Genomic DNA, 16,373 nt, shown 5'->3' with positions numbered 1-16,373 from the left:
CGGTTCACACAGGGGCGGCCCGACATTGGGGGCAACTCGACAAGGCGATCTCAAGACGACTTCAGAGGTGACTTGCAAAATGACTTCTGTATTGAAGTCAATGCAAGTCGCCCCCAAAGTCGTACAAGAACCTTTTTCTAAGTCGGAGCGACTTGAGTCGCTTCTATTAGAACGGTTCCATTGAATAGAGCAGAGCGCGACTTGTCAGGCGACTGAGTCGGCTGATGAGTCGCCCCAGTGTGAACTGGCTCTAAATAATAAAAGTATTATATATTTAACTACTTTGTAACTGCCATATCCTTTTGAGCTACTATTAAACATTTGTAGGTTATTTTAAGTTTACAATTAAACTTGTAATGTTAATAATATAATTAATCTTTCATTAAAATAATATTGATTTTCAGATAATGTCTGATCTGTCTGCTAAAAGCAACAAGCATGCTTTGTAGAGTAAAGCTCCGTTTCCACTAGTGTGACTTGTCATGCAACTTTGGACACATAGGGCCGGATTCAGATACATTGGTGTATCTATCCACGGGGCGCAACGTATCTCAGATACGTTACGCCGCTGTAAAATTAGGGTGCAAGTTCCGTATTCAGAAAGAACTTGCGCCCTATGTTACGGCGGCGTAGCGTATGTGGTCCGGCGTAAGCCTGCCTAATTCAAATGTGGATGATGCTGGCGTGTTTTACTGAAATTTAGTGTGACCCCACGTATTTGAAGTTTTTTACAAACGGCGCATGCGCCGTTCGTGAAAGAATCCCAGTGCGCATGCTCGAAATTACACCGCAACTCGTCAATGCTTTAGACGTGAACGTAACTTACGTACAGCCCTATTCGCGAACGACTTACGCAAACTACGTAAAATTTGACGCGGGAACGACGTCCATACTTAACATAGGATACGCCTCATATAGCAGGGGTAACTTTACGCCGGAAATAGCCTAACGTAAACGACGTAAAAAAATGCGCCGGGCGGAAGTACGTTTCTGAATCGGCATAACTACCTAATTTGCATATTACTCGCGGAAATATACGGAAGCGCCACCTAGCGGCCAGTGTAAATATGCAGCCTAAGATACGACGGTGTAAGACACTTACGCCGGTCGGATCTTAGGGAAATCTATGCGTAACTGATTCTATGAATCAGTCACATAGATATGACAACGCAACTCAGAGTTATGATGGCGTATCCGGAGATACGCCGTCGTATCTCCTTTCTGAATCCGGGCCAATATGTTACATGACAAGTCACAGTCCATTGATTTCAATGGCACCTGTTCCAATGTATGCGACCTAAAGTTGCAGCGACTTTGAAAGGGTTCCTGTACTACTTTGATGTGACTTCTGATGCAACTTTGATCCAGAGACTATAAAGATGGACCAAAGCTGCACTCAAAGTCGCATCAAACTCGCACTTCAAAGTCACACTTTAAATTGCGGCTTTGGATTCGCAATAATGGAAACGTAGCCTAAGCCAAGCTTAAGTCATTCTCCAGAAAAAAACATTATTGACAATAGGGTAAAGGAATAAGATAAGCACTAGTATGCTCAAAAAAAAGTCTTTGTCCTTCTCAGGGAATGGAAATTGTCCAAACAATGAACAGTGATCCAGGACTGGCTGTTGGTAAGAAATGGTTCTTTTTTTTTGCTTTTGGTTGGTATGTGTACTTTGTATTATTGCCTAAATTATATCTTAAAGTTCTTGGAAGTTTCACTCTCTGGGCCAGATTCTCAAAGGCGTTACGACGGCGCAACACCATTAGCGCCGTCGTAACACCTCATCTGGCCCCGGGTATCTATGCGACTGATTCTCAGAATCAGTTGCGCATAGGTACCCATTAGATCTGACAAGCGTAAGGCTGTTACGCTGTCAGATCTTAAAAGTAATTTTTTTTCCCGCCGCTAGGTGTCGCATCGTCGATTTTCCCCGTCGTCTATGCAAATGAGGTAAGTACGGCGATTCCCGAACATACGCGAGGTCGACGCAGCAAATTAACGTCGTTTGCGTAGCGTACCCGACGCGTAAGGTTGCCCCTGCTAATTAGCAGGCGCAACCAATGTTAACTATGGCCGTCGTTCCCGCGTCGAATTGAATAAAAATTACGTCGTTTGCGTAAGACGTCCGTGAATGGCGCTGGACGCCATTTACGTATACATCTAGGCAAATGACGTCGGGGCGACGTCATTTAGCGCAATGCACGTCGGGTAATTTACCCGACGGAGCATGCGCAGTACGCTCGGCGCGGGAGCGCGCCTAATTTAAATGGTGCCCGCCCCATTTGAATTGGGCGGGCTTGCGCCGAGCAATCTAACGCTACACCGACGCAAGTTTACAGGTAAGTGTTCTGAGAATCAGGATGTAAACCTGTAGACCTGCGGCGGTGTAACGTAGAGCTCATATATTACGCTGCCCAGGAGCAGCGCGAATGTATGAGAATCTGGGCCTCTGTATTCTGTTTTCCGCTGCTACTGGAGTAGAAGTTGACTGGTAATCTAAAACTTTACAATTGTCACCAAACAGAAGGATAGTTTCAAACTGGGACATCCATTTCAGACAACTTTTGAAGAGAGAATTTCACCTCACTTTATGTTGCGTCTCCTGGACAGGTTAGGTAAAGAAATATATTCCAAGGATAAAGATGGCAAAAAAAAAAGTCAGGATTTTAAAAAAAAGTTTTAAAAATAAAGGTTTTGGATAGAAATCCACTTTCATTATGTTCTTGAAATGCACATAACTGAATGGATGAAAATCACCACCAACTGCTCTAGTTGCATATGGTCCAATATGGGAATAGGTCAAAATAAACTTCTGATCCACTATGTTTTGTAATGTCTATAATACTTCAATCCTGTTTATTGTCACAACCAAAGATCAAAACCTTACCATGCCCCCCAAGATCTGTTTTGAAGAATATCTAGGGCAGTGATGGCTAACCTTGGAACCCCAGTTCTTTTTGAACTACATTTCCCATGATGCTCAACTGCACTGCAGAGTGCATGAGCATCATGGGAAATGTAGTTCCAAAACATCTGGGATGCCAAGGTTCACTGGTCTAGGGCATCCTTTCTCAACCTCAACATTAATGAATCCTTGTAATATCTTTCTGGTCTCAGAAAACCCCTGCTAATAATTAACATATCTATAGCCATTGGCATGATTGTAAGAAAAACTATCTTTACATTTGTAATGAGTGCAATGAATCCCCCATTTGTACATAGTTTAAATGGTGACAATGTCAAAATTTGCATAAGAACACAAACGTATGCAAAGCCAAAATGTTGTCAATCCACCAGGCGAATATTTATTTATTTATTTATTATTTATTTATTTCAGGTCCTTGTATAACAATGTATCAATTAATATCTATATGAAGGATAGTGATACTAGTATCATACCTAAATAAAATATAAGGTGATTGACGTTTACTGTTTTAAGCATAAACATGGTGGTGATGATCAGGTGTAGTAGTAGTGTAGAGTGAAAAAGTCACTTCACTATTTGAAGTAATGAATAAGTGGCTGGTGTGTCTTCTTTCAAATGCTGTGCCACCTAAGTGCTCTAAAGCCTCTCACCTTACTGCTGTAAGGTAACAGCATAGAAAAATTGCACTCTCTGAAGGTCCATATAATGCCACCTGCCTCTGGTGGTCCCTCTAGGGTTATTTCGACTTATGCATCTCTATGGTGGTCCTAGGGTTCCTTCCTGATATCCTCCGTAATGATTGCACAAGAGGAAGAAAGCACCCAATAGTGTAATCCAGTTAAACCAAGTTTATTGTATAAAAAAAGGCTGTTTAATTATGTTTTTACAGCAAATAAAGGGCATATACTACAGGAGCAGCAAGCTCGTAGTCCCACGTCACTTCTAGTATGCCCGTCGCTCAATCCCGACGTGTAGCAAAAGCATGCTGCTGTTTATCAGAAGTGCAGGGGAGTCATTAATACTTAATGGATGGCACCCCCATGTATTGGAAAATGTGGCATGTTTTCCCCTGCGCACAAACGCATAGCACCATGGTTCAGGTACCTTTTCACTGAGTTCCAAATGAATGGGCTACCATGGCCGTGCAAATGCAGCACACTAAGGAAAGCATTATCACAAAGCAAAATCTTGTTTAAGATGACATCATCTGGCCTTTCCAATGCAAAAAATTTAAATAAATGCTAAAGGTGTTGATTTTATTGCCATAATTGATTATTTCATTTTTATTCTGCACACTTGGATCCAATTGCAGGTGTGCAGTCAGTAGCATATAATGATATATGGTGCGCAATATAATTCGAATTTGTCCTGTTTGTTGGGTGTGAGTTTGTCCTTTTTGTGCCTATATATTAGTAGCAGTTCACTATTCAGACGGTTAAGAGAGACTGTGAATTTTGCCATCTTGTAATAAAAAACTTTGGTCATAGGGTTTAGTTCTTACATGCAGTTAGCTATCGTTATTTATATTGCAGTTGGATTTACTAAATTATAGAGTGACGGATTTTTAGCTTTTCAGTTTAACAACACTGTAATTTGCTTTGTTTTTTACTGACACTATGGTATACATTTGTTAGGGTGGTGTGACAAACAGCCACTGTCAGTCCAGGGAAAAGAAGTGGATGGAGTGTACCTTCTATGGAATTGGAGTAGATAAACTGGTGGCAGTGATAGGTCTGTAGCAGTATACAGGGGGATTAATCACTGGCCACACCTTTTGGCTATCCCTGGGATGGACAGGGTGAGTGTGTTTTGTAGAAAGGATACAGGCAAGTGTTAGGCAGATGTTAAAGGCTAAGTTCACCTTTGGAACATATTACACCCGTATTTAGGGTGTAACATGTAACATATTCAAGCTTGTGTCCTGCTCACCTCTTCCCCTGTGACAGCGGGTGGAAAATCCTCTCCCCTGGCCTCACTGTCACATTTTAAAATTGGCGTGGCTGTGTGGGCGGAGCACATCAATCTGTTAATAAAGTAACTACAAATCCCCTCCTCCACCGCAGCAGACGGCCTGTGGCTCTCAGTGAACTATGAGAGAGCTAATGAGCGCCCTCTAAGTCAGTGTTTCTCAACTCCAGTCCTTAAGGCGCACCAACAGGTCATGTTTTCCGGTTTTCCATTATTTTGCACAGGTGATTTGATCAGTTTCACTGCTTTAGTAATTACCAGACTCGTTTCACCTGAGGGAAATCCTAAAAACATGACCTGTTGGGGCGCCTTGAGGACTGGAGTTGAGAAACACTGCTCTAAGTTCATTGACACTTTCTCCAGCTTTCTAACAGAGCTGTTCCAAGTAGGAAAGCTGGAGTAAGTATCTGCAGAAGCCTGACATTGCACCCACACTTCACTGACCATGGGTAAAATGTTTTGCAGGCTCCTGAGGGGAAAAAGCTTTGTGCTGCCTTGTTCTTTTTTCTTTTTTCATGTGTCAGTATGCGTTTTTTAGGTGTTTTTTTTTTTTTACTAGAATATGCTTTAATTAAAAGCAGTCTTTTGTTAAAACCATTTCTGTGAGGTCACTTACTTTTTTTTGTTGCCATTTTTTAAATTTGCAAAGCTCTGCACAGCCCTGGTGACAGACCTCTCTATCTCCAGCATATGGTGCACAGCTCATCAGAGCAGCTAAACTTATACAAGCTAGAAGTTTTGTCTTGCAGCGTGTTTTTCTGGCACACATTGACATGCTGTGCTTTTGCGTGGCGCTTTAAAGAAAAAGGATTATTTATTTTATGTGCAAAGAGACGCAGCGCTGATGTGAACTGCACCCTTTGGGAATCATTGTTGTCCTTGAATTAGAAAAACACATCCCAGCAAGTAGAGTTTAAATGGGCCCTCAAACCTGATATCTTTTGTCTGATCAGTAATGAGCTATTACTGTAAACAATATAAAACAAAAAGACCAAGTAAGTTAAATAGTACTGTAATATGAATATATAAACCTTAGAGCGCCTTTGGATATAAATAAGTACTAAAGTGACAGTTTCAGCTGCAAAATAAACTTGCTAAGAAAAAGCAAATAGTCAGAAAAGAAGATTGCACTAGAAATAGTCTGATATAAGTACTGGACAAAACAATATCATAAAACAGATATAGATATATATATATATATATATATATATATATATATATATATATATATATATATATATATATATATCATTGGAATTAGATCTTTAAATCTTTAAAGGGGTTGTAAAGGTATTTTTTTTCCCTAAATAGCTTCCTTTACCTCAGTGCAGTCCTCCTTCACTTACCTCATCCTTCGATTTTGCTTTTAAATGTCCTTATTTCTTCTGAGAAATCATCACCAGGGCCATCTTTTCCATTGGGCACGCTGGGAAGTTGCCCGGGGGCCCCTCTTACCTGGGGGGCCCCACCAGCTGCCCAGCAAGTAAAAAATTGTGGAGAGTGATGGGTTAGAACTGCCCATGCCCAGTTTGCAGAAATCACAGAGAAGATCTGATCCTCCACGAGTGCGGGGGGTTGCTGATGTAAGGGGGGAGTGAATGCAAAAATGTAAGTGGGCACTGATATAAAGGTTCCCCCTCCTATATTAGTGACCCCCCTTACCTTAGTGTATTTACTCTATGGAAGGTGGTCTCTGGTCACCAGAGTTCCCCCCACATCAGAGTTCCCCTTTACATCAGAGTCTGCAGGATTCCCCCTTACAATGCAAGGGGGAACTCAGTCTGCGGACCCTGATGTAAGTGGGAAAGAGAAAGCAGTGGACTCTTATATAAGGTGGTCTCTGGTCACCATAGCCCCCCTCCACATCAGAGTTCCCTCCTTACATCATGATCTGCAGCGTTCCCCTTTACATAAGAGTTCCCTTTCACTGTAAGGGGGAATCCTGCAGACTCTGATGTAAGAGGAAACTCTGTGCTGGCTGGGTTATAGTAACCTGACCTTCATGTCAATGAAGATATTTTTTTTTCTTTTTTTTACTTTTGTTTAACCTAAACACATTGCTAATAGCACTAGCTACTGTATATGTTTATAGTTTAAATACTGACATTTGCATTGCTCGGCACTGAAAACTGTAATTTTAGGTACTTTTTTTGCACTGGCAGTAAGACGTGGTTCTGCCAGTAAATTTTATGATTTTTGTCAGTAAATTCTAGTGCGTGATTGTGTAGACAGGGCCCCAGTGCACTGTATTGCCCGGGGGCCTATAATGCTCTTAAGATGACACTGATCATCACTTCCTGTTCTTCTGTCTGTAACTACACACAGTACTGCAAGGCTTTCTCCCTGGTGTGGAGAAAGCCTCTTGACGGAGGAGGGGGCGAGCAGGAGAGTCAGGACGCTCTCTACTTTGCAGATAGAGAAAGGAGCTGTGTGTTAGTTGGCGTCCTGACACTCCTGCTCGCCCCCTCCCCCCTCAAGAGGCTTTCTCTACACCAGGGAGAAAGCCTTGCATTACTGTGTGTAGTTACAGACAGAAGAACAGGAAGTGAGGATTTCTCAGAAGAAATAAGGACATTTAAAAGCAAAATCGAAAAATGAGGTAAGTGAAAGAGGACTGCACTAAGGTAAAGGAAGCTATTTAGGGATTTTTTTTTTACCTTTACAACCCGTTTAACAGTCCCATATGGTGCTTGTGCTCAATAGATGTATCCTATGGAGTAGTGCCCCACATAGATATACACTCACACCTGGGTGTTGATCACCTATCGCTAGTATGGTCTGGTAAGCATGTGGGGATACCCCAATATCAATTCCTTAGGATGACGTCTGGAAGTTGAGATGAGCCTCATAGGGATGGCTGGGGATGATAAGAACAGGAAAAGACCCTCATTGTGCAATGCCGTATAAAATAGTTATTTATTCCACAAATACAAAAAGTTCACACTTACATTGCTGAGTGCCTGATAGTCCTGGCACCCGGCGTGTATAGCAGGCGATTAAAATGAAGGGTAGATTGAATTGGGCGGAAGTAACGCGATGACACAATAATACCTCAACGTTTCGGCCAATCACAAAGCCATCTCCAGGAAGTGACCCAGTACTGTAAAATGTCTTATATACTGTATAAGAGATATAAAACACCTGTTAGATTTTAGTGTTTTGTGTTTATGTAGGTAGACGTATGTGCAATTATGTAATTTTAGTTTCCCTGTTGTTAGCAGCCTATATTTATTTGTGACAGATGATATGAATTTTTATTTATTTTGCAGTAAAATAATCCACCCCTTGGGGTAGATTCAGGTAAGGCTGCGCACTCTTACGGAGGCGCAGCGTTCCGTTTTTACGCTATGCCTCCGTAAATTACTTGCGCTACGCTTCATTCACGAAGCAGTAGCTCCGTAATTTGCGGGGGCGTTCCGTAAAAGGGGCTGGCGTAAGCGCGCGTAATTTAAATGATCCCGTAGGGGGCGTGGATCATTTAAATTAGGCGCGTTCCCGCGCCGAACGTACTGCGCATGCTCCGTCGGGAAACTTTCCCGACGTGCATTGCGGTAAATGACGTCTCAAGGACGTCATTTGCTTCAATGTGAACGTAAATGGCGTCCAGCGCCATTCACGATTCCCTTACGCAAACAACGTAATTTTCAAAAATCGCGATGCGAGAACGACGGGTATACTTAGCATTGGCTGCACCTGCTAATAGCATGAGCAGCCTTACGCAGAAACCGACGAACGCAAACGACGTAAAATTCGAACGCAGGGCTCGCGTACGGTTGTGAATCAGCATGAGTATGCAATTTGCATACTCTATGCTGACCACTACGGGAACGCCACCTAGCGGCCAGTGTAAGAATGCAGCCTACGATACGACGGCATAAGAGCCTTATGCCAGTAATATCTTAGGCTACAGTCGGCGTATCAAGCTTTCTGAATACAGAAAGTCGATACGCAGGCGCTACTTAGCAATTACGCTGCGTATCTATGGATACGCAGGCGTAATTGCTACCTGAATCTACCCCCTTATTTATATTATCATAATTTTTTTATTTTTTTCACAGCACATGTTCTATTCCTATAATATCCAAAAAGCGATATAATTGCGTTATGTGTATTGCAAAATCTGAACATTGCCCTTTTCCTTTTTTTCAAACTTACCAAAGCTATCTGACACATGCTTTGTATTGGTCTTTTCTGTTTAGGTTACACTGCATTTAATGGAGTAGACTTTGAAGGAACATTTCATGTTAACACAGAAACAGATGATGATTACGCTGGTTTTATATTTGGATACCAGGACAGCTCCAGCTTCTATGCAGTTATGTGGAAACAGATGGAACAAACATATTGGCAAGCAAATCCCTTTCGAGCTGTGGCTGAACCTGGTATTCAGCTAAAGGTAAAAAAAAAAAAAAAGAACATACACGTGGATTTTCCTGTTAAATGTCTTTGGGGGAGATGCAAAACAGAATATTAAATAAAAAAAAAAGCAAAAAGACTTCAAAGGAAACTGGACAAGAAAAGAATATTGCAGCTGTCTATGCTGCCTTGTTTTTAGAAAGGCCTCATGCACACTGTCATATGAATTTTTGCTCCATATATGCTGGATTTTTTTTTGCCAGAACTTGGCAGAGAAATATGCCTCTGATGCTGCATATGTATGAGTGTTTATGCATGTAAATGCATTCTACTGGCCAGAATGTTAATGTATTCTGGCTATTTAAATAAATGTGTGCTTATGCACATTTGCACGCATATGAGTGTAAATCTTGCTGATAAACTGCACACTGACTACAGGCTTGGCACATTTTTTTTGTAAGCCCCTGAAAGCTGGTACAACATATACACAATACATGATCTAGCGCTGTATTCAGAGAAGTAAAAAAAAAAAAACGCCAAATGTCCTTAGCAGCAGCATTTTATCTGCCCATGTGCATGCAGCCTAAGGTTTAGGACTATCATTCGTGTTCTTGCCCTCCTACTTTGTGAACTGGAAACCCCAAAAAATTCTAAGCCAAACTCCTGCCCTGCACACTTTTGGGTTCCTAATTTATAAAAAGAATATAGAACATTCACTTTTAAAAAGTATTAAATATAGGAAGGGTAAATTTAAAAAACAAAAACAACTTGCACACATTTGGATGATTGACTACCTTCACAAAGCTAGGATGCATAAGGTTTCCATTGCGGTGCAGGCAGTCCCATTCAAGTCAATTGGTACACAGCGGCTGCATGGACACAGTCACTGTTTCCAATTTTGCCTCTGTGCGGGTGCAGGGACCCGCACCCATATGGCTGGGACACAAACATTTGTGCATTCCTGTGCGGGCCCTCGCACAGGGATACGCTTAAGTACCATATAGAATGAGTTCAGGTTGCCATATTGTATTGAATTTTACAGCAAATTACAGCACTGCAGATTGCGAATAAAAGATAATTTTTATTATTTTAATTATTATTATACACGATTTATATAGCGCCAACAGTTTACGCAACGCTTTACAATGTATATATTAAATTACACTGATATATGCTACTACTATTTTTTATTTGCTATATTTTGTCCTACAAAAGTGGAGTTACCCTTTAAACTTTCCAGATGTCTTCTCCTGGGTTCAGAAAAGGTAAAACACAGGAAATCCAGTGTGAATGAGACCCTAAAGTAAATTTAATTATGCCTATTGTTTCCCTTGAAATAAATTGTATTCCTATGGACAATTGAGCTTTGTGTCAGCCACTCTGACTCACTCTTTGGATCTGCCACCTATCTCTGTTTGTCTGTATACAGCCTGCTGGCATTACTGTCCTGTTGGCCTCCCATTATTTTCCTGCTGTAGGACAGTTACAAAAATAACAGGAACTCTTAAGCTAACATACTTCTATATAATTTTAGGTTCTTTACAACAAAAGATATTGGTACGTTAGCTTTCTGCTTCCATTAAAAGGAGAAAAATTTGAGCAGTCACCCTACAACTTCTAATTTAACTTTTATTTTATTAATGCAGTGCCTAAAATTCACAATCGCTACATCATTACAACATTGTGGAGAACAAAGCCCCAGAAACTATATTTTATTTCAAAAGCCTACCCCAATAGATATGAAACCAACAAAAAAAAAAACATAAAAACACAACGAATCTAATGCCGCGTACACACGATCGGTTTGTCTGATAAGAACGGTCTGATGGACCGTTTTCATCGGACTAACCGATCGTGTGTGGGCCCCATCGGTTATTTATCCATCCGTTAAAAAAATAGGAACTTGTTTTAAAATTATCTGATAGTTAACTAACCGATAGAAAAAAACGATCGTCCGTGGGTACTTCCATCGGTTAAAAATCCATGCATGCTCAGAATCAAGTCGACGCATGCTCGGAAGCATTGAACTTCATTTTTCTCAGCACTTCGTTGTGTTTTACGTCACCGCGTTCTGAAACAATCGTTTTTTTAACCGATGGTGTGTAGGCACCACTGATGAAAGTCAGCTTCATCGGATATTTGATGAAAAAATCCATCAGACCGTTTTCATCAGATGAACCGATCATGTGTACAGGGCATAACAAGAGTGTACTGCAATGTAAAGTCACATACATTCTCTGCTTAAAGTCAACTTGTGCTCAGACTATATACAATTAAAGTATACAAACACGTTATTTCATTATCTTTTATTGTTTTATTATGTGTAACGACAACCGAAAAAAAATATGTACAGAAAAAGGATTGCACAGATAATCACTCAGCGCTCCATCATACTACCTATGCCATATGATAATATAGAAGTCCAATATTGCAGTCTCTGAAGCACAATGATAAATGAAAAGAAGATCCTGCAGCTCTTTATTAACAGATCTTAGGTCCGATCCAGTAAATCCTGTTAAAAGATAAAAAGAGCAAAGGCATTTGTAAGCATTTGTTAAAAAAATTGTATCAGTCACATGGTAATTGCCTTTGAGTTAGAGAAAGAGGGTGTTGCCCTGGAAATACGTCACCCCCACCCACCTTTCCCCTTGCGACGTTGAACTGTCAGTGAGGTGCAGGAGATGCAACCATAGGTGCTGCCTGCTTACATCCTTTAATGTGGGTCTGGCATCAATAGTACTGAAGCTTACCGAACACTACTGTACATCAGTGTTTTCCACATGGGGCCCCTGGTTTTGTTCCATATTCTCTCTGCACCCTAAGCTGGGCATAGGTAATTACCATGTGACAGATACTATTTGTTCAATAAATGATTTACATGTTTAAAGATCCTGCGTCCTTGCTTTTTTATCTTTTAACAAATTAGATGTGTAATTGAAAAGGAGAAATGTCAAAATATTGATTACCGTATTTATCGCGATATAACGCGCTCCCGCGTATACCGCGCACCCCTAAAGTGGCCCCCAATCCTGTGGAAAAAACGTTTTTTTTGTACTTACAGTTTTGGTGTCTTGCGCGGCGTCCATCGGCGGCCTCGTCGGGTCCGGCGTCCGTCTGCGGCTTCGGGTGTCCTCTTCGTCGGGTCCGGCGTCCTTCTGCGGCTTCGGGTGTGCTCTTCGTCGGGTCCGGGGTCCGTCTGCGGGCTTCGGGTGTCCTCTTCGTCGGGTCCGGCGTCCTTCTGCGGCGTCCTCGCGTCCTCCCTGCTCGTTTACCGCGCCGAGTTTGAATACTGCGCCGACATATACAGAGCGCAGTACACTCGTGTATTGTCGGGCAGGCTCTGCAACACTCGTGCTCACATCCTGTACGTCCAGGACGTGAGCGCGGAAGGAGCCGAGACTGGCCGACTATACCCGAGTGTACTGCGCTCTGTATATGTCGGCGCAGTATTCAAAACTCGGCGCGGGAAAGCGGGTATTGGCGTATACCGCGCACCCACGATTTTGCCCTGATTTTCAGGGCAAAAAAGTGCGCGGTATACGCTGATAAATACGGTACATGTAATGAAACAGTATAGTTGGGGTAATCTTGACCAAATATGTAATGTTAACCTCTTGTCGCCCGTGCTATAGCTGAAAGAGGGCCTGAGGAGAAAAAAAAAGCCGATTACCGTCTGGAGTATAGGTAGACATGTGCACTGCCAAAAATTTCGTTTTTTTCGTTTGTTATTTTCGTTTTTTGTTTTTTTCGGAAATTCGTGAATTCGGGAAATTAAAAAAATATATATTTTCGTTTTTGTTTCATTCGTTTTTTTATTTTTTTTCGTAAATTCGTAAATTCGGGAAAATCGAAAAATATTTTTTTCCGCTTTTTTTCTTTTTTCGTAAATTCTTAAATTCGGGAAATTCGAAAATTCGGAATTTCGGAAATTCGAAAATTCGGAATTCCGAATTTTCGGATTTCCGAAAAAGCAAAAAAATAATAAAACGGAAAAAACGAAATTTCCGAAAAAAAAACGAATGAAACGAAAATGAAAAAAAAACAAATTTTCGGAAATTCGTAAATTCTAAATATTCGGAAAATTTCGAAAATGAAAAATTCGAAAATTCAAAAATAAAAAAAATCGAAAATTAAAAATTCGAAAATTTAAAATTCGAAATTTCGAAAATGAAAAATTCGAAAATGAAATATTCGAAAAATAAAAAATTCGAAAATTCGAAAATGAAAGATTCGAAAATTCGAAATTGAAAAATACGGAAATGAAAAATTCGAAATTCGAAATTGAAAAATACGAAAATGAAAAATTCGAAAATTCGAAATTTCGAAAATTAAAAATTTCGAAATTCGAAATTGAAAAATACGAAAATGAAATTAAAAATTTCGAAATTAGAAAGTAAAAAATTGAAAATTTCGAAATTAGAAAGTAAAAAATTCGAAATTTCGAAAATTCGAAAATGAAAAATTCGAAAATTCGAAATTTCGAAAATTGAAAATTTCGAAATTAGAAAGTTGAACATTTTGAAATTCGAAAGTAAAAAATTTGAAAATTCGAAATTTGAAAGTTCGAGATTTCGAATATTCGAAAAATTCAAAAATGAACTATTCGAAAATACGAAAATGAACTATTCGAAAATTCTAAATGGAACAATTCGAAAATGAAAAATGAAAAATTCTAAATTTTGAAAATCGAAAATGAAAAATTCGAAAATTCGAAAAATAAAACATTCGAATATTCGAAAATTTAAAAATCGAATATTCGAAAATTCAAAAAAGAAAAATTTGAAATTTCCAAAATTTAAAAATTCGAAAATAAAAAATGAAAAATTCGAAATTTCGAAAATTCGGAATTTCGAAAATAAAAGAAAAAACTAAAAAATTTCGTATTTCCGAATTTCCGAAAATCTGAATTTCCGAAATTCGGAAATACGAAAATTCGGGATTTCTAAAACTTAAAAACAAAAAATGTTCGTATTTCCGAAAATCTGAATTTCCGAAATTCGGAAATACGAAAATTCGGAAATTAAAAAAATCGGAAATATGAAAATTCGGAAATTAAAAATTCGGAATTTCGGAAATTAAAAAATTCGGAAATTCGAATTTTCGTAAATCCGGAAATTCGAATTTTCGTAAATCCGAAAATTCGGAAATTCGATATTTTCAGATGTCCGAAAATTCGGAAATAAAAAATTCGTTAATACGAAAATTCGGAATTAACGAATTTCCGAATTTTCGTTAAAAAACGAATTAGAAACTAAACGAATTGCACATGTCTATTTATAGGTGCCCATCAGTTCTGCCAATCAGTACCACCTATCAGTGTCACTTACCAGTACCGCCTATTAGTGCCCATCAATGCCACCTATCAGTGCAGCCTTATCAGTGCCACCTCATCAGTGCCTATCAGTGCAGTCTATCAGTGCCCATCAATGAAGGAGAACAATTACCTGTTTGCAAAATTATATAACAAACTATTTTTTTTTTATTCGGCTTTTCTTGTTTGTTTAGCAAAAAATAAAAACCCCAGTGGTGATTAAATACTACCAAAAGAAAGCTCTATTTATGGGGGGGAAATTATACAAATTCAATTTGGGTATAGTGCAGAATGACGGTGCAATAGTCATTCAAACAATGACAGCACTGAAAGCTTAAAATTGGCCTGGGCAGGAAGGGGGTTTAAGTGCCTAGTAATCAAGTGGTTAACTAATGTGACCAGAAACCTAAAGAAGAAATAAAATGTAAAAGCAAGCTTTTGTTAAAAGTATATTAAGCTTTTTAAAGAGAAAAGGGGAAAGAATCACATTTGTTTTTCAAGCTATGGTCATATCAAAGTTTCCATTTATTTTGGAATAGTTCCTCCTTTTTAATGTGAGCATATCATTTTTTCCCCAAATTAATGAAAGTAAAATGTTTTGTTCCATTCTCTGATTGATTTGCCTATAATTATCATTGGATTTATAAAAGTTTCAGATGGTAAATATTTATTAACTGTGATATTGAAACAACATTCTCTCTATCATTGGGTCTTTTTTATAGGTATAAAGATTTTGAGAAAATCTTACATTTGGAGCATGTTACCACATATGGGTGTATGTGGCCTGACTTGCCTATTCTCTCTCATATTTAGTAGTATTTTGAATTGAGCTGAATTTTAAAATTTGAGTGGGTGGTAAATGCTATCTGTCTATCATTAAACGGTGACTTTAACTTGTGTTCCCAAAAATAAAAGTCAACAGTTACAAGTACTGTAGCTGCTGAGTTTAATAAAACACATAATTACCATTCTATGAAGTCTAGCACTGTCTTCCTCACAAAAGCAATCTTCACAGCTCTCTTTTTTCCAATCTTGGACTTGGGAGTGTGTTGTCACTTCCTTACCACCCAACCCTTACTGCTTCACACGTGTGAGATTGGCCACCCGGGGAGAATGTCCTCAAGTGTCCTGGGGTGTGTGATGTGTATCTAAAGAGGCTGTAGGTCGGGATGGGGGTGGGAGTCAAGGAATGATGCAGTAGAATTGATTGCCTGTCGAAAAAGGTACTTGCAAATGCGTAACAGGGTAGGGGGAGGATTAGAATGATGCTATGTGTAAATTGTGACTGAAAGTCTGCCTTAAAGCGGAAGGTTCACACAAAAAGTGAACCTCCGCTTTTCGGAAACCCTCCCCCCTCCGGTGTCACATCTGGCACCTTTCATGGGGGAGGGGGTGCAGATATTTGCACCCACTTCCGGGAATAGACTCCCACAGGAGTCACGCCCCTTCCCCCCCCTGCTGTCTTCTGGGAAACACACTCGTCCCAGGAGACAGGTCAGTGAAGCCGCAATGCTTCACTTACTGATTCCCTCACGGAGGATGTCGACGGCTGCTGATATTGCGGGCGTGCTGGACAGGTAAGTGTCCATTTATTAAAAATCAGCAGTATTTGTAGCTGCTGGCTTTTAATATATTTTTTTTCGCTTTAAGAAATTACTTAACAACAAGCAGAAAAGGCACTCTATAACAAGGCATCATTCACCTGTAGCTATAACAATTGTGGAGAAACTCACTTTCAAAATTCACAACAGAGGCACTAAAATCATAACTTCTTTCTCTTTAAAGTGGTTGTAAACCCTGTTACACTTCTT

General features: G+C 39.8%; 1 protein-coding gene across 1 annotated transcript in view; it reads left to right on the top strand.

The window, feature by feature from the left end:
• Positions 1–16,373, top strand: part of LOC120913194 (cartilage oligomeric matrix protein) — a 148,500-nt gene that overhangs the window by 117,554 nt on the left and 14,573 nt on the right. The window contains exons 15-16 of the mRNA XM_040322981.1: positions 1,580–1,628; positions 9,095–9,291. Coding sequence (XP_040178915.1) covers positions 1,580–1,628; positions 9,095–9,291 — 246 coding nt within the window. The remainder of the gene's footprint in view (positions 1–1,579; positions 1,629–9,094; positions 9,292–16,373) is intronic.

The sequence above is a fragment of the Rana temporaria genome, chromosome 1 (assembly GCF_905171775.1).
Source record: "Rana temporaria chromosome 1, aRanTem1.1, whole genome shotgun sequence".
Taxonomy (NCBI): Eukaryota; Metazoa; Chordata; class Amphibia; order Anura; family Ranidae; genus Rana; species Rana temporaria.
The sequence above is the reverse complement of the archived record's forward strand: the minus strand, read 5'-3'. Positions and strand labels throughout refer to the sequence as shown.